This window comes from Sturnus vulgaris, chromosome 1 (assembly GCF_052056855.1).
Source record: "Sturnus vulgaris isolate bStuVul1 chromosome 1, bStuVul1.hap1, whole genome shotgun sequence".
NCBI classification, from domain to species: Eukaryota; Metazoa; Chordata; class Aves; order Passeriformes; family Sturnidae; genus Sturnus; species Sturnus vulgaris.
The window spans coordinates 61,373,697-61,397,656 of NC_142243.1; the positions used below are offsets into that span (position 1 = coordinate 61,373,697).

Below are 23,960 nucleotides of genomic sequence, written 5' to 3' on the forward strand. Positions count from 1 at the left end.
ATCCCATGGGCTGTGGGTGGATCTCTGCATCCCCCGTGGATCCCATGGGCTGCAGGGGCACAGCTGCTTCACCATGGTCTCACCACAGCCTGCAGAGGAATCTCAGCTCTGGCACCTGGAGCACCTCCTGCCCCTCCTTCTGCACTGACCTTGGTGTCTCCATCTTGTTTCCCTCACATGTGCTCACCTCCTCCTCTTCTCTGGCCAGAATTCAAATAGGCACTCACTTTGTTTTGATTTCTTCTTACATATGTTATCACAGAGGTGTTATTGTCATCTCTCATTGGCCCAGCTTTGGCCAGCAGCATGTCCATCTTCAGAGCCATCAGGGATTGGCTCTGCAGGACATGGTGGAAGTGTCTAACAGCCTCTCACAGAAGCCACCTCTGTGGCTCCCCCACTACTAAAAACCAGGCCAAGCAAAACCAACCCAGTCCACTAGCTACTTATTAGAGGGTGCCTGTAGAATTCCATTAGTCCTCTCTAAAACTTCCAGTCTGCCACTAATCTGCTACATCCATTGTCAACATTCCAGCACATATCATATTTAATAGCCTTTGATACATAAAGTGTGCCTTGATTGCAATGCACAAAGATGTATTACCATCCCAGAAGCAAGTCCCCTACATAAATCTGTTTTTTCCAAGTTTCACTATCATCTCCTCATTCACTGGTAATGAATAAGAAGTTCGTGGTCTCCAGTTTAAGAAAAGGTTTTGACTTTTCCATGCATTTGTCTTTCTGAGGTTTTAAAATGTGGAGCAATTTCAGTGGTTCCCCCCCCCTCCCCCTTTGTTTCCTCTGCAGGAATCCTTGAGATTCCTCTGGAGGATCCAGATTGTAAACCTTTGCTCCATCTGATGTTCTAAATGCTGATGCATAATAGCTGTGAATTTTAGATACTTGAGGCAAGAAAAGTACTCAGAAAAGGTGAAGATCAGAAAGTCTCAAATCATATAGTATAACTTCCCAAGTATTTCAGAATATATGGTATTGGATTTTGCCCTCACCTCCTGCTCTCAGACTTGGGCTCTGAATTGAAAAAGGAGTTTGAAAGCTTAAACGTTTTAAGAAAATAAAATTATGTCACATTGATTAAAGCTTGCACCAACACACAGTAAATTTTGGGCTAGCAATCCAGAAATCAGAGGTTAATCTCTGAGGAAACCCAAGTATTGCAGAAATGAGCATGTCCTCATCATGATCAAGTTGTGCAACTGATCTCTGGGTCAAACAGAAAAATAACAGAGGACAATGATCAAATTTGAAATAACATTTTCACTGTTTTGAACATATCTGCTTTGATTTGAAAAAGCACACTGGAAAATAAAGCTTAAGAGACACAATGTCAGAACTTGGCTGTCAAAAACAAAATCATAGTATTTATGACCTACACTTTTGTAAGCAGGGTAATATCTTTTTCATTTCTTTCAAGAAGAAATTCAGCTGTATTTGTAATGCTAAAAACTAGTCGGAAGTAGCTCTGTACATAACAGAACAGTAGCATCCACATTTGTCATCCCAATTGCTTAATTTCCTTTAAGTGGGTCAACTAGCAAATGGCTTGCTCTCCAAATAACAGGAGGTCACTTCAATGAATCTAAACACTGCTTCATCTGTAAGCACATGGAAGACAAGAGATGGCAAGCCCACGTGTATTATTTAGATTCATTTCATAGTTTTGCAGGAGCAGGTCTAGACTGCCACCACCACTCTAAAATCATTAAAAGACTGCCAAGTGTCCTTGGTTTTCAGATGATGCTGTGATGAAAACAACGGAAGATCAAAATGTACTTCCTTGTTATAGTATAATTTGCTCCCTACATTCTATTTTGTAATTAGAAGAATGATATTTAAACTGCACTCTTGGCAAAGTTAATATGTCAACTACTGATCAAGGCAGCAACTACTGACCACAAAGTAGTCAAAATAAACAAGTATCATTCAACTGGATTCCTGCTTTCACTAATATTTTACATTAGAGGCCAAAAAAAGGCAGTCCTGCCCCTTCATCTTGCATTTATTTTGTAATCTGCACCAAGACGCTGAAAGAAAAGCACAGACATTGATTCTATCCAGGATCAATTTCTTGTTTGGTGCCTTTCCCAGACACAGTGCCATCTGCAGTGGCTTAAGGTGATGGGAAAGCAGAAACGGATTGAAGGGAAATAGCAGAACTACTTATTTCAATGGTACCAGTGGTTTGAAACACCTTGAATTGCTCAAAAACCTTTAGTCTGACTGATTCACTTCTACTCATACAAAGGGACCAAAAAAAAAAAAGCAATACACTGAGTAAGAACATCCATTGTCACAATTCTAATTATATCACTGATTAATATTCCTAGTAATACAACTTGAAAACCAGAAGAATGAGAAAGAGGTTTTAAACTTATTTTTAATAGCACTATTGCTGATTGTTTTGAACCATGTGAAATCTCCCCTGTGGAAAGCTGGCTGGGGGTAAAATTAGAAGAAACTGAGAAGTTATATTTGCATCCTAGCAGAAGTTATAAAGTATGGAAATTATAGGGTGAAATATAGTTGCTATTCCCAGGATGGAATATGGTTGGCATGCTCAAAACCTATTCCATGATGATTCCCCACATGTGAGCTGCAACTCTAAGCTCCTGCTAAGTGGGAAGTAATGGAGGGTGGAGTGGAGACACTGAGGTCAGTCACTGTTGAAACCTTTGCAGGGAAGGGAACTCAAGGGTACTCTTCAGCTAATAAACCACATAACACCCGTCAACCAGGAGATACAGAGGAAGATGTCCTGCTGCTGAGCCGACAGCTGTGGGGAAATCACACTCCTCAGATGAACATGGTTCATTAAAGCCTAATTGTAATGTCAACAATCCCAAAGCTACCTACCTCCAAGGTACAACTACACCTCACTGAGCACGTGCTCTATATTCTTTTTGGCTCTATCTTTATAAGCAAATCAAGATGATTTTACACTGATCTGTAACAAACGTGTGCATGACTAGAGTCACTCAAGCTCCACCTAAACACAAAGAAATAGTATAAAAGTAAGTGAAGAATGAGGGAAAAATACAAAAAACAGTATAAAAGTAGGTCCAGAATGGGAGCAAAGTTAAGGAAGACTCCATCATAACTGTTAGGATCAGCTGATGGGCTGAACCTGTCTTGTCCCCTATAGTGTAAGAATCATACTCTGTGCATGCTGAATACTTTTGCTGGGGATTAGAGCTTGTCTGTGTATTGCTTTGAATATGTTTTTGCAGTCAGACACTGACCTGTCACAATTCTACATTAATTAAGAGTGTTATTCCCTAAACTGTTAGTGTGAGTCCTTCATGGGCACTAGCATTCACCAGCAGTGAATAACATACTCAGGTAAAGAGGAAGGCCCACTGAGGAGGGTCCCATGTGCTGTTTTGGTGTATTTCTCTAACTCAGTTAAATCATCCTCCAATCCAGCAGGACTGCTCACTGAGGGGTCCCCCTAACAGGATGCTGACAGACTGCTTGGGCACAAGGTTCTCAAATTTTGTGGGGCACTGACAGCCAAATTAAATGCTAAGGGTCAAGTACATCTCCCCATTAAAGGTCAAGGAAAAATCCCCTTTTCATGTGACATCCCCCCTTATGTCCAATGAGGCACTTTAGTATGTAGATACTAAGTACACTTCTTTTAATTGCTATTCTGATATTTTAACCATCTTCTTCAGAATTTATTTCCCTTCAAACACAGTATTACACTTCTTGTATTCTAGGTGGACAAAAATCTTTGGCAACCACTCCCTCAGAAAACCCCAACATAAAAGCCCTTGCTTATAAAATCCCTTTACAATGAAGAAGAAAAAAGTTTTTAAAAGAAGATAAAAGAAAAACCAGTTTGCTTGGGTTTTTTTGCATTGTTGAGAAACAAAGTGAGGGCATACAAGCATGTGTGGTCATGACAACAGGAAAAAAGAATATCAGTAAGGAACTTTCTGTTAAAGCAGAAGGCTGGGACTTACAGAGTTCTGGAAAATGAAACAAATTGTGGGATGTTTCAAAATAAAAAAGTAGATTCTCAGTGAAACATCAGTGTCTCACTATCCTTATTAGAAGTGTTCAACCCACTACTTTTGTCCAGTTTGATCACTTTTCATTTCTTCTCAGTAGACTTACGTCTTTGAAAACTGTTGCATGAGTATCCCTCATTTTATCTTTGACTCTGCCCTTTTTTTTTTCTAAAAGCATATTTTCTAGACCTCTAGATTACAAAAGTATATGGGAGTGAGAGGGGCAGATACAGATATTTCTCCAGATACAGATATTGACAAGTGTGATACAGTTATCCAGCTCCCTTTATAGAAAATAGATGGAAAGTGTCACTTTGCAGTTGATGACTCCTTAAATTAAGTGAAATCCTTCCCTGGCCTGGTTATATATGCTGCTTTTACAGATCATGCTTGAGATTCTCCCCTTGAAAATAGTTGGGCTGTGTAGAAACTACCAGTAGTACCATGTGCAGTCGTAGCTACAGCATAGGAGCTCAACCTCATAAATGTCTAATTTAATGGGGAAAAGCTTTTCTTGGAAGGGTTCTTAAGCAGATTCATTACAAAGTTACCATGGAAACTTTTTTTTCCATTGGTAGAGCACAGTTGGACAATAAATTCTTGTTGCTGTGACCCTTAGCATCTGAATTTTGATATAGCAGCTAATATAGCAGCTAATTTCTCACAGGCACATTTATCCCCTCACTGCACATACACAAAACAAAACAAAACAAAAAAAACAACAACAACAAAAAAACAACTACGTGTGCTGTAGGGATAAAATAGAGTGATACTTTAAAAAATTAAAAACAAAACAAAAAAACCCCACAAAAACAAAAACAAACAAACAAACAAAAACAAACAAACAAACAAATACAACTCACTGACCTGTGCACAGCTAAAAGAATGCTAGACCAGAAGTTCAGCCTCTGATATGTGTGCAGTTTGGGGTTTCCTGTTCATCAAATGAACTGGCTTTCAAAATAAAGGATCCCATAACCATCACAGAGCAACAAACCTCCTTAACCTCAAGTACCTGCCAGCTCTAATACAGCATCAAATCAAATTATTCTCTAGCATGGAGTAAATGCAGTAACTCCAGAGCATTTTATTAATACGTACTTAAATTTACAATGATACAATTGCATTCTCACTCAGCCAAACAAGCACTTCTATTACCTGGAAATATAAGACTGATAGATGCATTACTCTACATTACGACTAAACCACAAAAGTAGGTGATGCTTTAGGAGGGCAAATCTTACTTTTAAGGATCACAGAGATGTAAGATAAGTGCTTGTATTCACACCTGACAGCAGAGCCTCAGCTGCCACTTCATTAGGAGCTTTTGTAAATGTCATCCACTATGAAGATAGAAAGGTTCTGATAACTATCAAACACTGTATGCCTCTTTATGATCTGAGTGCAGCCAGGTGTAAACAAGTTATTCCTGAAGAATTAAGAGAGCTAGGGCCTTTGTATACATAGTAAAGATATCTTAGGCTATGAACATTCAAAGGATTAAAAACCTAACTACAGTACTTTGCATTTGCCTTTGTCCTGGGGTACAATGCAAAAATGTGTATTCTATCACCATCTGTTAAAATGTGGGAGGAGTGGTGATCCTTATCTCTGTGGGAGATATCCTCTGCTGATGTACCATCTGATAAGATGGGGGGATGATCATCGTTATCTATTCACAACCCATCCCTCCTCCAGAAGATATATTCTGTTAATGGGCCATTAAATCCTATTGTGTGACTGATAAGATTACATCACCCCATTGGGAGATGCCCCAACCAGGGGCAGGAGCCAAGCCTTTCCTACCTAGATAAAAAACTGGGGTTTGGGACCCGAGGGCAGACCTTTCTACTGGATCCCAGAGGAAAGTCGGACCTTTTTCCACATCATCGCTGGATCTTCGGAGGAAAACTGCACCTTCTACAGGAGCACTGCTTCAACAGAACCACATCTGTCATCCAGGAGGACTGCAGCCACCATTTATACGGACTGCTACCAACACCCTGACTGACAGGGTGTCAGGTTGTATTTCTGACTGTGTTGGTGGTTGTTTCTTTTATATTATTGCATGTATTTTATTTTTTTTTTCTCTTTTCTCCTATTAAATTGTATTACTGACTTGGAGTCTCGCACTGGTTTTACTTTCAAACCAACACATTAATTGGCGCCCAACATGGGGCACGAAGGGTACTGAGGAAAGTCAGTATTACAACATGATTCTCAACATGCTTACATGGGTTTTATATCTTGCTCTCTATATTTTTCCACACATGGGGAACTATCTGCCAGCTGTAATGCTCCTGTGTAGACCAGGATATGGTATAAAAATTGCTTTACTGGCCTATTATGTCTACTGCATGATAACCTCTGAGGCAATGAACATAATCCGGAATATATACTCGACTTTGTTTGCTTGTCCTAGTCTAGGTTGCTACATCCGGGGTTTTAACAATCACACCCAGCCCTTGGGGGGAGGGGTAAAGGATGATTTTTTCCAATCTTTCCGGCCTGATACAGTAGTTTTTGGAAATGTTGAGTTCCCGCTGGATGCTAAGGACAGCATAATATTGTTGTTAGTTCTGCTTTGTCTCCTCTGCACAGCCTTTACAGCCTACAACATGCTTAGAAACAGAACACTACATGGCATATTGATGCGTATTCTTGAGGAAGAGGAAAAAAGAAACAAATCAACTTCGTCCACGACTGTACAGAATGTCACAAAGAGGAGAAGAACCAAACAAAAAGCAACAGTGCCCGTGTCTATGCAGACTGCCACAGAGGAGGAAAAAGCCAAAAGCAAAGCAACAGTGTCCATGTCTATGCAGTCTGCCACAGAGGAGAAAAAAGACAGAAGCACCATCAGCATCTCCACACAAACCATCACTGAGCCAGAACAGCCTAGACCAGTAGCAGTTGCGCCCGTTCAGAAGAAGAAATCAAAGAGCAAATCAGTTCGCATAGTGACTGACGAGGACGTGGCAGGACCTTCGCACCCAGCAGAAGTGACAGAGCCAGAAATCATCACTCGCTCTCTATCCCTGGGTGAGCTGCGTGACCTGCGGAGGGAATTCACCCGCCAGACAAATGAGTCCATCTTGACCTGGCTGCTCCGCATCTGGGACGCTGCAGCCAATGACACCATTCTGGATGGATGTGAGGCCAGGCAACTGGGATCTCTGTCCCGGGATGTGGTCATTGACCAGGGGATTGGGAGAACCCAAGAAACTCTCAGCCTCTGGCGGCGACTGCTGACAAGTGTGAAGGACAGATACCTTTGTAAAGAAGATCTTCAGGTGCACCAAGGAAAATGGAGCACAATAGAACAAGGCATCCAATGCCTGAGGGAATTGGCCGTGCTGGAGATCATTTTCTCAGAAGATGAGAGATTTCCTAAGAGCCCAGACTGTGTCCGGTGCACGTCACAGATGTGGTTGAGATTTGCACGACTTGGACCAGAGATGTATTCCCGTTACCTGGCAACGCTGCAGTGGAGGGAAGGTGAGGACATGGTAGGCGTCTTGGCCAATAAACTAAGAATTTATGAGGACACTGTCACAGCCCCATTTCGTACCCATGTCTCATCCGTGGAAACACGGCTGGTGGAGCAAGTCCGAAGCCTGATTGAAGAGGGCCATCAGAAACTAAAAAAAGAACTTAAGGAAAACAACTACCAGATCTCTCCTGAACCAACAAGAGTTTCTGCCATTAGGAGCTGGCGTTCCTCAGGCAGGGAGAGAGGACACACTCCACGAGGTAACCTCTGGTTTTTCCTTCAGGAGCATGGAGAAGACATGAGGAAGTGGGATGGAAAACCCACCTCCTCCTTAGCAGCCCGGGTACGTGAGCTGAAAAGAGGGACACCTACCCCAAGAAGCTCATCTAGAGTCAATGCTGCTCCAGTCTCTCGTGTACAGAACTCCAGACAGTATCAGAATGATGATATGACTGATCCTCTTGAAGGAACCTCAAGAACCTATTTACAGGGAGAGAGCAACCTGTACCAGGATCAGGAATAGAGGAGCCCTGCCTCTAGCCAGGTAGAGGAGAGGGATAATCGGATCTATTGGACTGTGTGGATCCGATGGCCTGGCACATCCGACCCACAAAAACATAAGGCTTTGGTTGACACCGGCGCCCAGTGTACTCTGATGCCATCAAAGTATGTAGGAGAAGAATCCATCTCTATTTCTGGGGTAACAGGAGGATCCCAGCAGCTGACTGTAGTGGAGGCCGAAGTGAGTTTAACTGGGAACAGGTGGCAGAAACACCCCATCGTGACTGGCCCAGAGGCCCCATGCATCCTTGGCATAGACTATCTTAGAAATGGATACTTCAAAGACCCAAAAGGATATCGCTGGGCTTTCGGGATAGCTGCTGTAGAGACAGACGGCATTAGAAAACTGAGCACCTTGCCTGGTCTTGCAGATGACCCCTCTGCTGTGGGACTACTGAGAGTTGAAGAGCAACGGGTACCAATCGCCAGAACAACAGTACACCGCCGGCAATACCGTACTGACAGAGACTCAGTGATTTCCATCCATGAAATGATCCGTAAACTGGAGAGCCAAGGGGTGGTCAGCAAAACCCACTCACCCTTCAACAGCCCCATCTGGCCTGTGCGTAAATCGGAAGGAGAATGGAGACTGACCGTAGACTATCGTGCATTGAATGAGGTGACTCCACCGCTGAGCGCTGCTGTGCCAGACATGCTGGAACTCCAGTACGAGCTGGAGTCCAAGGCAGCAAAGTGGTACGCCACTATCGATATCGCCAATGCGTTTTTCTCCATTCCTCTGGCAGCAGAATGCAGGCCTCAGTTTGCTTTCACCTGGAGGGGTGTGCAGTACACCTGGAATCGTCTGCCCCAGGGGTGGAAGCACAGTCCCACCATCTGTCATGGGCTGATCCAGGCTGCACTGGAGAAGGGTGAGGCCCCCGAACATCTACAGTATATCGATGACATCATTGTATGGGGCAGCACAGCAGGGGAAGTCTTCGAGAAAGGAGAGAAGATTATCCAGATTCTGCTGAAAGCTGGTTTTGCCATTAAGCGAAGTAAAGTTAAGGGACCAGCTCAGGAAATTCAGTTTCTAGGAGTCAAGTGGCAAGATGGACGTCGTCAGATCCCAACAGAGGTAATTAATAAGATCACTGCTATGTCTCCACCTACCAACAAGAAGGAAACACAAGCCTTCCTAGGTGCCATAGGCTTTTGGAGAATGCACATTCCTGAGTACAGTCAGATTGTGAGCCCTCTCTACCTGGTTACCCGCAAGAAGAACGATTTCCACTGGGGCCCTGAGCAGCAGCAAGCCTTCGCCCAGATCAAGCAAGAGATTGCTCATGCAGTAGCCCTTGGCCCAGTCAGGACGGGACCAGATGTGAAGAACGTGCTCTACTCTGCAGCCGGGAACCATGGTTTGTCTTGGAGCCTGTGGCAGAAGGTGCCTGGTGAGACTCGGGGTCGACCACTGGGATTCTGGAGCAGAAGCTACAAAGGATCTGAAGCCAACTACACTCCTACAGAGAAGGAGATCTTGGCCGCCTATGAAGGAGTTCAAGCTGCCTCAGAGGTGATTGGCACAGAAACACAACTCCTCCTGGCACCCCGACTACCAGTGCTGGGCTGGATGTTCAAGGGAAAGGTGCCTTCCACACATCACGCCACTGACACCACATGGAGCAAGTGGATTGCCCTCATCACTCAGCGCGCCCGTATTGGGAATCCAAATCGCCCTGGGATTCTGGAAATAATTACAAACTGGCCTGAAGGTGAGACTTTTGGATTGTCTTCTGAAGAAGAAGAGGAGCAAGTGGCACGTGCTGAGGAAGCCCCACCATATAATGAGGCTACCAGAGACTGAAAGACGATATGCCCTCTTCACTGATGGTTCCTGCCGAATTGTAGGCACTAACCGGAAATGGAAAGCTGCAGTATGGAGCCCCACACGACAAGTTGCACAAGCTACCGAGGGACAAGGTGGATCGAGTCAGGTCGCAGAGCTAAAAGCTATCCAGTTGGCTTTGGATATTGCTGAACGAGAGAAGTGGCCAAGGCTCTATCTCTACACTGACTCATGGATGGTAGCTAATGCTCTGTGGGGTTGGCTGGATCGCTGGAAAAAGGCCAACTGGCAACGCAGAGGGAAACCCATATGGGCAGCTGAGATTTGGCAGGACATTGCTGCCCGAGTAGAGAAATTGACCATAAAGGTTCGACACGTGGATGCACACGTACCCAAAAGCCGAGCTAAGGAAGAACATCACAACAACGAGCAGGTGGACCGAGCTGCCAAAGTGAAAGTATCACAGGTGGATCTAGACTGGCAGCACAAGGGAGAATCATTCCTAGCTCGTTGGGCCCATGATGCCTCTGGTCATCAGGGGAGAGATGCGACGTACCGATGGGCCCGTGACCGAGGGGTGGACCTTACCATGGACAGTATCTCACAGGTCATCCACGACTGCGAGACCTGTGCCGCAATCAAACAGGCCAAGCGGGTAAAGCCTCTGTGGTATGGTGGACGATGGTCAAAGTACAGGTATGGGGAAGCCTGGCAGATTGACTACATCACCCTTCCCCAAACCCGCCAGGGCAAACGCTACGTACTGACCATGGTGGAAGCAACTACAGGATGGTTAGAGACCTACCCTGTGCCTCATGCCACTGCCCGGAACACCATCTTGGGCCTAGAAAAACAAGTCCTTTGGAGGCATGGTACCCCTGAGAGAATTGAATCAGACAACGGAACCCATTTCAAGAACGGCCTTATCAACACGTGGGCCAAAGAACATGGCATTGAATGGATATATCATATTCCTTACCATGCGCCAGCTGCCGGGAAAGTTGAACGGTGTAATGGACTCCTTAAGACTACTTTGAAAGCACTTGGTGGTGGAAACTTCAGAAATTGGGAAATGAACTTGGCCAAAGCCACCTGGATGGTTAACACCCGAGGGTCCATCAATCGAGCCGGTCCTGCCCACTCTGAACCCCTGCACACAGTGGATGGGGACAAGGTCCCAGTGGTACACATGAAAGGTATTTTAGGAAAGACTGTTTGGATTAATCCCACCACAGGCAAAGGCAAACCAATCCGTGGGATTGTTTTTGCTCAAGGACCTGGTTGCACCTGGTGGGTAATGCAGAAAGATGGGGAAACTCGTTGTGTACCGCAAAGAGACCTAATTTTTAGTGAGAACTGTATGTAAGGTTTCATTTTGTATTATATATCTGTAAGAGGGTATTGGTTTGGGTGTGATGTAGATGGTAATAGAATAAGGGGTATTATATATCTGTATTATATATCTGTATTATTATATTATATATCTGTAAGAGGGTATTGGTTTGGGTGTGATGTAGATGGTAATAGAATAAGGGGTGGATTATGTCCTGGGGTACAATGCAAAAATGTGTATTCTATCACCATCTGTTAAAATGTGGGAGGAGTGGTGATCCTTATCTCTGTGGGAGATATCCTCTGCTGATGTGCCATCTGATAAGATGGGGGGATGATCATCGTTATCTATTCACAACCCATCCCTCCTCCAGAAGATATATTCTGTTAATGGGCCATTAAATCCTATTGTGTGACTGATAAGATTACATCACCCCATTGGGAGATGCCCCAACCAGGGGCAGGAGCCAAGCCTTTCCTACCTAGATAAAAAACTGGGGTTTGGGACCCGAGGGCAGACCTTTCTACTGGATCCCAGAGGAAAGTCGGACCTTTTTCCACATCATCGCTGGATCTTCGGAGGAAAACTGCACCTTCTACAGGAGCACTGCTTCAACAGAACCACATCTGTCATCCAGGAGGACTGCAGCCACCATTTATACGGACTGCTACCAACACCCTGACTGACAGGGTGTCAGGTTGTATTTCTGACTGTGTTGGTGGTTGTTTCTTTTATATTATTGCATGTATTTTATTTTTTTTTCTCTTTTCTCCTATTAAATTGTATTACTGACTTGGAGTCTCGCACTGGTTTTACTTTCAAACCAACACAGCCTTTTACTCCTGATTGCCCTGGATTGTTTTCAACTGCCCTGATTCTGCCCAATATGTGCCACTGAACAGAACATAAGAGGTCATGCAGTATTAGATTGATTCTCTCAACATCAGTTATAGCACAGACGTGTACACCTGTCCAGCAGCCCTGTTTCCACTGCATGACCCAATGCCATGGGAGGAGGCATTTCAAGGCTGGAGAGGAGCTACAGGAGTGCAGCCTGAAAATACATTTTCCAGCTGGGTCACCTGAAGGGAACTAGTACACTGTGCACTGCCACAGTTTCTCTCTTCCCTGGCCCAGAGATTTGTAAAGGAGAGGAGATGTCACAATAGTGTCACACCAAAGTGCAAAGCCTGGCTTCACCAATGGGTAAGATGGTGAACAGGGCTTGAACACGAGCCAGCAACTTGCCTCAGCAGCAAAGGCAGTAAACAGTGCCCTGGGCTTCATTAAGTGTTACCAGCAAGTCAGTGGAGGTGATACTTCCCTACCATGCAGCACTGATCAGGTCACACTTGGAGTGCTGGGTCTAAGACTGCACTTCCCTAAGGAAGAGAGAGTTGGAGACACTGGAGAGAGTCCACCAAAAGCCAACAAAGCTAATTAAAGCACCTCATGGATAAGCAAAGTTAGAGCTGAGACTTTTCAACCTGAAGAAGAGAAAGTTTAGGGGGATCTCGTGTGTAAATATACCTGTAAGACTGGGATGCAGAAAGGACAGGCAGGCTCTTTACAGTGGTGCCCAGTGACAGGACCAAAGGCAATATGAACACACTGAAGAACAAGAGGTTCCCTCTAAACATAAAGAAAACTTCTTTTTTCTTACTGCAAGTTTGTCCAAGTACTGTCACAAGTTGCTCAGAAGCTTTTGGAGCCTCCAAAATTGAAGATATTAAAAAGCCATCTGGATATGGTCTTAGGCAATTCTGGTATAAGTGGGTATGCTTAAGCAGGGGGATTGATCAGGATGGCATCCAGAAGTCTTTTCCACCCTTAACCACTCTGTGATTCCGTATGCTTTCACTTTTTGCCACAGCTACAAGATGCACTGGGCAGACAGACCTCCTTGAGAGTTCAGAGGCTCTAAAAAAATCTGTCAGGTCTTGTGATCTTCCTCTACATTGTCTCTTCTATATACATTAGGTGAATAGGACATAGTTTTAGGACATATATCATCTTTCATCACCAAGATGATACACCAAGACTGCAGTACTCAACAGCCTGGACTGATTTCTGTGGCAGTTCATAAAGACAAGCATTTCAGGCTAGTTGGTTTACTAAAAAAGAGACATTGCTAACCTGACTGATTTTTTTTTCCTTTAGTTGGATATATTTCTACTATATTTGCTACAATGAACAGATTGTATAAATGCTGAGCTACTATTCCTATTAACAATTCCTATTTTTCCTGTTAAAACGTGGCTCAGAACACACATAAAAAACTTTCAGGTACTGGGAAGCATGGCTGAGATAGTTAACTATATAGTCAAACCCACATTTCTAGCAGCAGGCTATGTCTACATTTTCTCTCACTGGGTCTATTCATAAAGCCAAAAAAAAAGAAGATCCAGTGCCTCTGATTTCTGTTGTTTGTATCAGACAAAGAGATGACTGGGAAACGCAATAGGCATTTCTGAGTTTTTTTTCTCAAGAGATGAACTCATTATTTTCATATTTGCATAATTTGCATATGATTTGCATCACTTTTTTCCTATTTTAATTTTTAATCTGTATGCACCCCTGGGATCATCACTTTGCCCACTCAGGTTTTCATGAGAGATCTTCCTACATATGAACAGGTTCTATTCTGCAGAACAGTAGCATGCTGTGGGCTCTGTCTCTCAGCTCCTAGGAGAGTTTCTTTAAAGAAACTTCAAAACATCCAGTCTGTGGAAGTTTTATTTACAAAATACTTGCGTTTACAAGGCAATAATCCCATTGTTTTCAATAGGGACTAATTATACACCATTTCCTTTGCCCTTCTGTTTCATTCTACAGTCCCAGGGGATCCAGATTTAGCCCTATGACTGCGAATGGGACTTCTCAGGAAGTTCCTCTGATGCCTGCTCTCCCTCCCTTCCTGAACAGGAAGGGGCCTCAGGCATCATCCAAGCCCAGAGGGCACCCACAGTACACCTAGATAGTAGTTGAGGAAGCACGTGCCAGGAAGCCCACACCTTGTTCTGTGTTTCCCTTGGAGGACACCTATATCTATTTCTGAACATGTAATTTTTCCCATTCCTGTTTTCCTACGTATCACTTCTAATGTTTCCCCATTAAATTCAAAAAGCCAACAAAGACAAAAGAGTTAAACAAAGAAGGCAATTAAGTGTGAATGATGCCTTTACAACTCCTCTGTTTGGATCTTCTTTAAATCCCAGGTCTTCTCTGACTTTTATCCTTGGTCGTTTGGAATTCTCCTAAGTTTTTGTACAATTGCTGCATAGTTGTTTTACCATTCTGTTTCCATAAAGTCAAACAAACACACACATACATATTTAAAATGAGGCCTAAGAAACACCTTTTTTTGCCATTAACATCAACACTTCATTTGCATGCTGACAGAGAGACAAGTAGAAGACCTGCTAGCTCCCTTAATCACAGGAATCCTGTATAGGTGATTATTGCACATGCCACACAGCAGTGTGGATTCATAGCTCAAGTACATCAGCTCTGACTGAAAATGCCCTGAAGTTTCCTGCTTTTTTATCTACCAATACCAGTAGGTTTGCATGGGGAATAGAAAAGGAGCATTACAACCTCTTTTTTGAAGAGGCTTCATCATAATTCCTCCCCTTAACTGTTCAGCAACTCAGTTGTAATCATCAGAGAATTCTCCCTTCTCACTCTTCTGTGCACTGTCTCAGGAGCAGGAGGTTGAATGTGAACAGCTCTGTGGCTCTAGAAATATTGCAGAAGTGGTTACTTAATGCAAGTGCACTGAGTTTCCAGCTCTCCAATCACCATCACTCCACAGGTGTTGCTGAGGATTTCCACATAAACACTTCGGCATCAATGCATTGCACTCTCCATATACTTTTTAAGCAGCATGGGATCAGATATAATGGACTTTAAGAGTTTTTTAGGATTCCATTCAGGAGTCCAAATGTCTGAGTAATAAATCCTGCCCTGGAGTACTGCATAACCTTAAAACCAGGATATGAACAGACTCTGAACATTTTGCCTGTGCTTCAGAGAGCAGGCCAAGAACAGGGCAAGATTTTCCACCATCAGCTCATGAAATCAAATCTGATCTAACAAAACTTAATGCTGCTTTGGCTCACCTGCCAGGTGGAACAAAGAGGAAGGGTTTCTCACAATGAACAACATGTGCAAAAAACTACAAAAGATAATCCTGGTAGATAAACCTCTCATTAATATTTAATACAACAAGTCAACCATACCATACAGTAACACTACACCACTTCATAAGCTGCTGGTGCAGATGTTACTGCCTGTTACTTCAGTAAGGTTTCATGTGCAAGTCCAACAACAGAATCGTGGCTTGAATGAAAAATCTCGTTTTAGGTTTTCTTAAGGCTGTCTGCCTCATATGTGTAAATTATTTTTCTTCATCTAAAGATCCATTTTTTTAAAAAGAACAAAATTGAAACTCAGTATTCTAAACAGAGCAAAAATTACTGTAAGTCGTTTCAGAGAAAGTTAACATATTTATAATCTCTACTTCAAGTCTGTTTCCAAAGGTGTTAAATGACTTGCTCAACTTGAGCAACAAAAAATTCCCTGGAAATTCTCTATATGTAATTAGCTGTGTGTGGGTACCAGACCAAGAAAGCTTAGTTTTCGGTTGACTCCATTCAAACTAAATCACACTGGCATTCACAAAGTACAAAATAAAAGAGAGGAAATTATAAAGAGGAAAACACTAGCACAAAATTTGGGGACCAGATCTATTACCACAGTTCAAGAATGCAAGACTCAAAAATGAAAAGAAAAAAAAGAATGTGAAAAATTTAGTCCATAAAAAGCAATTAACATGCCATATAGGAGAACTGCAAGGACCTCAGCTACCCATGTAGGTGGGGAGGAAACAAGTAAAATTTGATTTTGGAATGCTTTGACTCCTAATAATGATTGACTATCAATAATAAAAGATTACATTACAACATTATTCCAGAATCCTTATCCTTATCTCCAATGGCTTTAAATCTACTTTAAGTCCTTGGAGTTGAAACTGAATTAAGTGGTACTGACTGAGCCAGTTGTCTACCCTCTCCCCTTTCGCAATACACTTGGCAGGTTTCATGACTCCGCATGACAGTGAGGAGTGAGGTGACTGAAAAGGGTACTAAATCAACAGACATGAAATGTATCATCATGCAGCAGCACGAGACAAACTATTCACTGCCATTTAATGGAAAGAGGTGATGTTTGCACCTAAGAAAAATTTTCAGGGGACTGATAGCAACTGCTATGACAACAAGAGGGAGGACGTGACATAATGACCCAAGTGACTGTTTCATGTTGTTCCAGTGAACCACTCTACTCACCAGCTGGGAAGCCAATAGAGACTTCATTAAGTGCATCTATTCAGTAATTACTGCATCCTTCCCTTCACTACAACTCTAACTTTCCATGCAGTTATAGCACAAAGATGTTGGATCATGAGGGTTCATTTCTCAGTCCTAAAAATTTCAAGCCTGTAGCTATTAGAAATTTGGAATCAAGTATCAGCAGGTTTGTTAGATACAAGTTCTGTCACCTGGCAATGAGAAATAGGGAGCAAAACCATATCAGCACAACCATGATGAAGTTCTTGCAAGCAAGCCATGGAAAAGCTGCTTTATTTGCCTGCCTTGTATGTAACATACAGCAACTTTTATTTAACTGGAAAAGACCAGGACAGATCCTTTGCTCATTTAAATCATTGCAGTTCTCCTGACTGCTTGCAGTGATGAATATTTACTGCTGGTCAGGATTCTGCTCCTTGATTTGATTTGTACTAGTACACAAATATGTGAATTTTATGTCCAGGAGCCTCCTGCTTTCTTAGTCATGCAAAGCCACAGAAAAATGAACAAATGATCTTGCATTTACACTACAACAAAACAATAGACCAATTAGTAGAGCACAAGGGTTTAAAACAGAAAATTTGCAGCAAAAAACACAAATCCCCAAAGACAGTTAGTTTGAAAGCCCCTAGACTTTGATCCTCAGCGGGGGAGGAGGAGGCTTTCAACAGGGGAGAAAGAACTGTCTTGAGAGAAAGTTCTCCCTGCCTAAAATTGAGCTCAAAAAGCACAGAAGCATTCATGACTCTTTATTTATTTTGAAATTTAGGGATTCTAGAAAATCTGAATTTTTAAATTAATACTTTTGTATCAATTCAGAAGGCATTGGGAACAGGAATAGTTGGCCAAAGATCAGAGAGGAAAAAAGCAGAGGAAGCATTATTTCTCATCACAGTAGGATTGAGCCCCTCCCTGTAGGGTGTAACCATCACTTGTTGTCTGTAAGAGGCCTGACTGCATTTCTTTCCTTCACAGAAGATGGATAAACTCTTGGTCTAGGATCTGCCACAAAGATAATGGGTGTCCTCATCTCCAGCCAGGTGTCTCCACCTTCTGCCCTATTTACACCTTGTGTTTGAATAAAAAATCACCACAAAACAAAACTCAGGGCTTCCATAGTAACTGGAGGGAAAGCTTTTACATGCAAAAAGTGTAAAAGAGTGTTTTCATAAAGAAATTACTGACAAGATTTATAAAAAATTGATGTGAGCTAGACTAAGTGTTTCAGTGCCACATCCTTCCTCTCCAAAGCACTTAAGCTACAGCAGAACTCCTCACCACTTCACTTCATTCTATAAATCTATCTTTAAAAGTTTATTTTATACATTGAATGGGACAAACAGCGTTGCCAGATGCTTCTGGATATAAAAAGCAGAAAATTGGAGTTTTACTGAAGTTAAGCTCTCCATCATAAAAATGTAGTAAGTGCTGAAGGAAAATATATTTTTGTTAATATTTGTGTTTATCATTTTCCCAGGTTCAACGACAGTGGATCAGCCTCTAGAAAGTCAATTACAACAGCAAGTAACACTTAACTAGCATTCTGAGTTAATAGTCTCTCATTTGCACAGCAGTGATAAAAAAATCCACAGGGGGAAAAAGGGCCTTAAGCTCTTCTCTGTTATGCTTTAGTGGAGGAATACTTAGCCAAAGTCAAACAAGAGCTCAAATATAGTATTTTGTGTATATAAAACATCATGTACGCTGAAATTTGGTGACATAATCCATGGCAAATAAAGATCTTGAAGTCTTCATCTGAGATTTGCTTTCTAGAGCAAATTAAGTTGCGTGATTCCAGTTCTTGAATAGCCCCACTAAATGGCCCACTAAATATAATAGCCACTAAATGGCTCCAATCTTTCCACCAACTACCAGTGAAAGAAGTCCTTAAAGGTGGAATATTCAAAATCCTCACTGGGCCAGTGCACCTCAATCCTCCTCAGTCTCTGTCAAAACAGCTGCATCTGGAGGAAAAGGATTTGCAACTTCCTTGTTTCTTCATATGGGAGAAAGCTACATAGTATTGTCACACAGTATTTGCCTTTCTGGTATGGCACATCCCTCTCTCCTGCAGGGATCTGTAAAGTCCTTGGGAAGTGTGCAGCTCCCACAACAATGTGTCCCAACACCAATGTGGTAAGCAGCAAAGGTGAAAATTAGAATAGATGAGAAGCTGCTCTAGTTTGCTCTGCTCTGTAAGCAGATGCTGGCCAACTCCAGAGACACAAGGGTATCTAAACACAAGCCTTCAGCAAGCAGCTCTTCTTGCACCAGGCTTCTTCTCTGCCCTCATACTTTCATGTTCGATGTTAGGCCCAGGTCTTTCATAAATTTTCATTAAAATTTTCATCAAGTCTCATGGTCAGTAATCAGTTTTCAAAACACTGTGAAGATCATGATTTCTTAGAAGTTAGTATAAATGTGAATCAATGCAAAATATTTTCTCTCCATAGTGTTATTTAGGTAGGAAAAGATGTTTAAGACCATGGAGACCAATTGCAAACTGTACACTGCCAAGTCTACCAAAAGAAGCAATGGAATGACCAGACATCCTTCTCCAGTGCCCTCAACCATGCAGCTGGAGGTGACAATAGTGAAGACAGAAGTTAAAATTTTACCATGCTTCCCTTCTAATAGTACAGATCATCATGGACCTACCCAAATTCCCTGTGTGTTGTTCCCACTTTGTCTGGGGTAGGGTTGGACAATAATTTGCAAACATTTCTTGACAACCACTGCGATTCATTTTGCACCCAAGGGGAAGTTACTTTCTCTCCAACTAATATTTCTCTGTTCCTCAAGGGTATCAGCCTTCTCTCTCAGCTGATACTACAGCAGCAGATGCAGCAGCTCAACATTTCTCAAGAATTTCTTAAAAAACATCAGGACACCGAAAACAGGATTCTTGTCTGGTGAAAAAAAAATACATTTGAGCTCATCACTGACACACTAATGTTGCTGTGGGGTTTCTTGGGTAGATTTATTTTCTTCAGTATAATGATTAAGAAATACATGAATAATTTAGGTCTGTCTACCACACAGTGCTGGTAATACTACATAGCATGTTTACAAAGTTTTCACCATTATGTCATTCAATACAGTGCACACTTGCCAAGATATAAAAATAAATATTATAAAATACACAGATCATAGAATCAATACACTATATGCACCAAATACAGATGCACACCAAAGAAAGTAGCACAGGAGCTGCAATGCAACAACTGTTCTAAGAAGCAGAAAAAAAATCTGAGTCTTGCTTTAAGGCAATTTAAAGAGGATCACTCTAAAATGAGTTCTCCCCCATTGTTTTAATCAATCTCTTTCCGCCAATAAGGAGAAACTAAATCCGAGTAGATATAAGTGGAAAAAAATAACAGTTTACTAGAAAAGAAAAGACTAGAAAAGAAAACGACAACAGGCAAAAACTAGCGGTCAGTAATCACTAGGTACAAAATTGGTCAACCTCAGGAACTCCCCGAGAGCAAAGAGAAATCCAAAATGGCGAAGGAGCCCTTTCAAGATGGCGCCTGCCAGAGGCAACAGGGAGACAAAGCAAAAACGGCGCCTGGCCAAGACGGCAGCATTTCCCGGCAGCCACACGATCCGGGAGACAAAGGGGAAAGCGTGGCCCTAAACCCTCCTGGGAAGGCAGGAGCTTACAGAGCATTTCTAGCGGCACATGGGCATTGCCAGCAGGTGCGGGGTCAGCCCCACCACCCGCTCCTTCCTTCTCGTCCCGCTGCCACCCTCTGTGCAGCGGCGGTGCCGGTGCTTCCCTCCTCTGAGCTCCGGTGTGCCGTGCGGGGAGAGAAACATCTCCTGCAACCCACACGGGCTGGCCCGGTGAGGCACCAGCTCAAGCTTGGCCAAGAGGCTCGCAAAGTTCACTCTGAAACAGTTTTTGGTGGCAGAAATGCTGTTTTTCTAGGTGGCTAGCGCAGAACGCCTTCCCCCTCACCCCAGAACAGCCTCTGCCTTAAGCAAAATGCCAGCACACAAAAGAGAGCACAAAAGGAAGCCTCTGCCCACACTACCTCAGCTTTAAGGTGAAAGCCAAGAAGTGTGGCAAGAGATGAGAAAGCAAGCCAAAAGGTGAAAAAGGGGATTCTGCCGACGTGCTCCAGCCTTTTAAAGTGCACCATGCCTGCCTGCCCCATGATCCAGCTCCAGACCTGCAAACCCTAAGAGACATGCAAACCTTAAAGACATAGTAACAAATTTTAGGCATGGAGAGATAGGAAATACGGTAACATTTTTGATTACCCAAGACAACCTTCAATTCTAAACCCTGAATCATTTGATCCTAAAATTGGTCCGGTTGTATTGTAAGCATGAGTAGCAATAAAGACAGCAATAAAGACTGTTGGTTTGTTCCTGAATTTTAAAAAAACACAAAACAAAAACCAAAACAAACAAAAAAAACCCAAACAAACACACCCAAAGAAAAATAAAATGTTCATCCACCAGACTGACACAAACTAATAAAAACCCAGCACTAATAATGATGCTGAGAGTGGAAGAGATTAAGATAGGGGGTGCAAAAGTGAGCATATTGCAACAACCTGTGGAGGGCCTTCACATTAGAGAAAGAAATTTCAAAGGTAGCATTGGCCTGGCAATTTCACCTTTAAAGTGTTATATTAACATTAACAGATAGTTAAGATATCTTAACTATGTAAAGATATTTTAATGAAACATATATCTCCATTTTTTTTCAACAAGCTTAATGTTTGCATGATGTTAATGATTGCAAAACAAATTCTCCATTAATCAGAGGACTAAACGGGTACCTCCTTCCACACCAATAAAAGCTTGTATCCATCATTATATGATTAAATTCTGGCTCAATTATGTTAGTATCACCCAGGAAAAACTTTCCTCATTTCACAATGGCAGGAAAGTGGATTCTCCGTCTTCTTAAAGGTATTCAACAGGAATTTCTGTTGATTATTACAAGTAAGTTACCCATATGCTTTAACTTGGATTTAATCTAAAAACTCAAATGGGATGTAAGTTTGCTTTACTTATAAGGTCTATGTGGATATGTATAGGGGTACATATATATACACATACCCTAGTAAGATAAGCATTTGTAGCAAAGAAGTCTGCTCGGAGAATCCTCAAATTTTGTGTACCAGGTCTATTGGAAAAAGCCCTTTCACTTTGAGAAGCCTCACTTTTCCCTAAGACAGCAAACATAAACATGAAACAGCACTCTCCAAACAACTAGAGCAGTCCATCCTAAAATTCCTAATATTTCCTTAATGTTTCTCATTGCCTCAGCAATTTTACTTCTCATGTTTGCAAACTGTTGCATAGATATCTTTGTGCAAAGTGAGAAATGGCAAAAGATTACAGAATTTGGAAACACTGGCTAAGTAAACAATTAAGTATTGCAAAGAAAGCCAAAGTTCCCAAGAATGACATTCTGGGCTCATAGGAAGGAAATGCAGCTAGCAAGCTGGAAACCTGAAATCCTGGAGCCCAGGCTTTCCTGAGGTAAGGTTCCAAAACAAAAGTACTGCAAACATCTTGGTGAACTTGTGCCAAAACCCAGCAAAGGGATGTAGAGTGGCTGCATATCAAAGACAAATTTCGTGGGCAAAAGAAAATACAGAAGACAGAATGCAAAGCCAGTGCAGGCAAAAATTGCAGGGCATCTGTACATTTTAGAGGCATATATTGGCATACAGCAGTTGACAACAGTTGTCTTTTAGGTGTACTTACTGGAACTACTAAGAAAGACAGGAAATAAAGAAAATAAATGAAATAAATTAAATCAGGCTCACCAATTGTAAAGTTATAGCCATCAATACTGAATGTAGCACTCCGGCATTTTTTAAATGCTTCCTTTCTGCTACTTGGGTCTGTCATGATCCTGCCAGCCTGTACTTCCAGCAGCTGCCTTTCTCTCCCTCGTGGAAGCAGAGCACTCGAGCTCACTCTTAGGTGCCCTTGAATATCTGCCAGTGTGACAGCACACACACCAAGCCTCACATCTTCTTACAGGGAGCCAGATCTGAGAGGCGTGCACCCAAGAATTTTCTCCTCCCCCAAACACTCTCATTGGCAAGTTACCTGCATGCCTGCTCGGAGTTCATCTGGTTAGAGGCTCCCCTATCAAAGCTGGCAGTCAATTAGTGAGAGACTACCAAGTCAATAAGCCAGCCGTAGCTGTCAAATCTCTGTGTAGGAGGTAGCACACACAAAAAGATAAAGGGTTAGATTTTGCTGTTGTCTACCCACTGACGCTCCCTGTATTCCCTGCTATGCTGCAACCAGTTTCTGTGGCTCCTCTTACTCATAGGGATTTCTGACTTGCAGCAAATTGTGCTCAGATTTCAGCTCTTAGAACAGAAGCGGTGTGTTTTAATAATTCAAGATACAATGAATCGACCCAAATACATTACACCATCAATCATCTGCTACTTATGTGAACAGCAAGTCTCTAGAAACCTAACTGAGAGCACAGAACTAGAGATTATCAGCAACGAAGAGCACAGGAAAACAACATGTAATTTAGCAATAATGTTGATAAACTGAGAAAGATGTCCATGCATGCACACACAAAAAACAGTCTTCCAAACTCTTCCTTCTCCTTGTCATTTATCATGGTTTGTAAGCTCATGTCTGTAGGGTTTTTTCCTAGTAATGTTTAGAAATGTTGACTCAGAGCACGTGCAAGCAATCCACTGAAAAAGGAAGGCAAATCCTAAAACCTGACAAAATTTAAAGGTTAGCAAAGTTTTCACAAGAAGGCCAGCTGCAAGCCAAAGTTTTGAGTAGGCATCTAAAAAGCCCCTGTCAACATCTTAATGATTCCAGTACACATAAATCTATGCAATTCTTTCTTTTTCTTGTAATACATGTTCAGACTATAGCTGTGCTATTGAAATGTTCCAATTTTTGCATTCCCAAGAAAAAAAGTAAATTCCACATAAATGCATGGATGCAAATGCATAAATGTCTGGATCAAAACCACTTGGAAACAGTAAGTTTCAAGAAGACTGCCATCAAAATAGTAGCCAAGACACAGTTTACTAAAAGCTTGCTCTATGCACACTTGAAGGTTTACAAAATATCAGTAAATGTGGTCATGTTTAAGGTATAAACCTCAGCCCTACCTTGGTTTCTCAACAAAAGCTTAAGTCAGTTAGGAATGCTGCACTTTTTAAATCTCCTCTCTTCAAAGTAAAGAAGAGAATCACTAGTGAACTCCAGCAGTTAATTTAAATTCCACTTAGTTCTACCATAGTGGAGAGCCTCAGCCTCCACTATAACTTTTTTTTTTATAACTATAACTATAACTATAACTATAACTATAACTATAACTATAACTATAACTATAACTAACTATAACTATAACTTTTTTTAA

At 42.2% G+C, this 23,960-nt stretch overlaps 1 protein-coding gene across 4 annotated transcripts in view; it reads right to left on the reverse strand.

Annotated features, from left to right (window-relative positions):
- PDE1C (phosphodiesterase 1C) overlaps window positions 1-22,584 on the reverse strand; it is a 288,097-nt gene extending 265,513 nt beyond the window's left edge. For all 4 annotated transcript variants that reach the window (XR_015804815.1, XM_088167961.1, XM_088167971.1 and 1 more), the window contains exon 1: window positions 22,375-22,584. Coding sequence is in view for 3 of the 4 variants with exons in the window: in XM_088167961.1 (XP_088024087.1) it covers window positions 22,375-22,459 (85 nt within the window). In the remaining variant the exon portion in view is untranslated. The remainder of the gene's footprint in view (window positions 1-22,374) is intronic.
- Window positions 22,585-23,960: the final 1,376 nt, after the last annotated feature.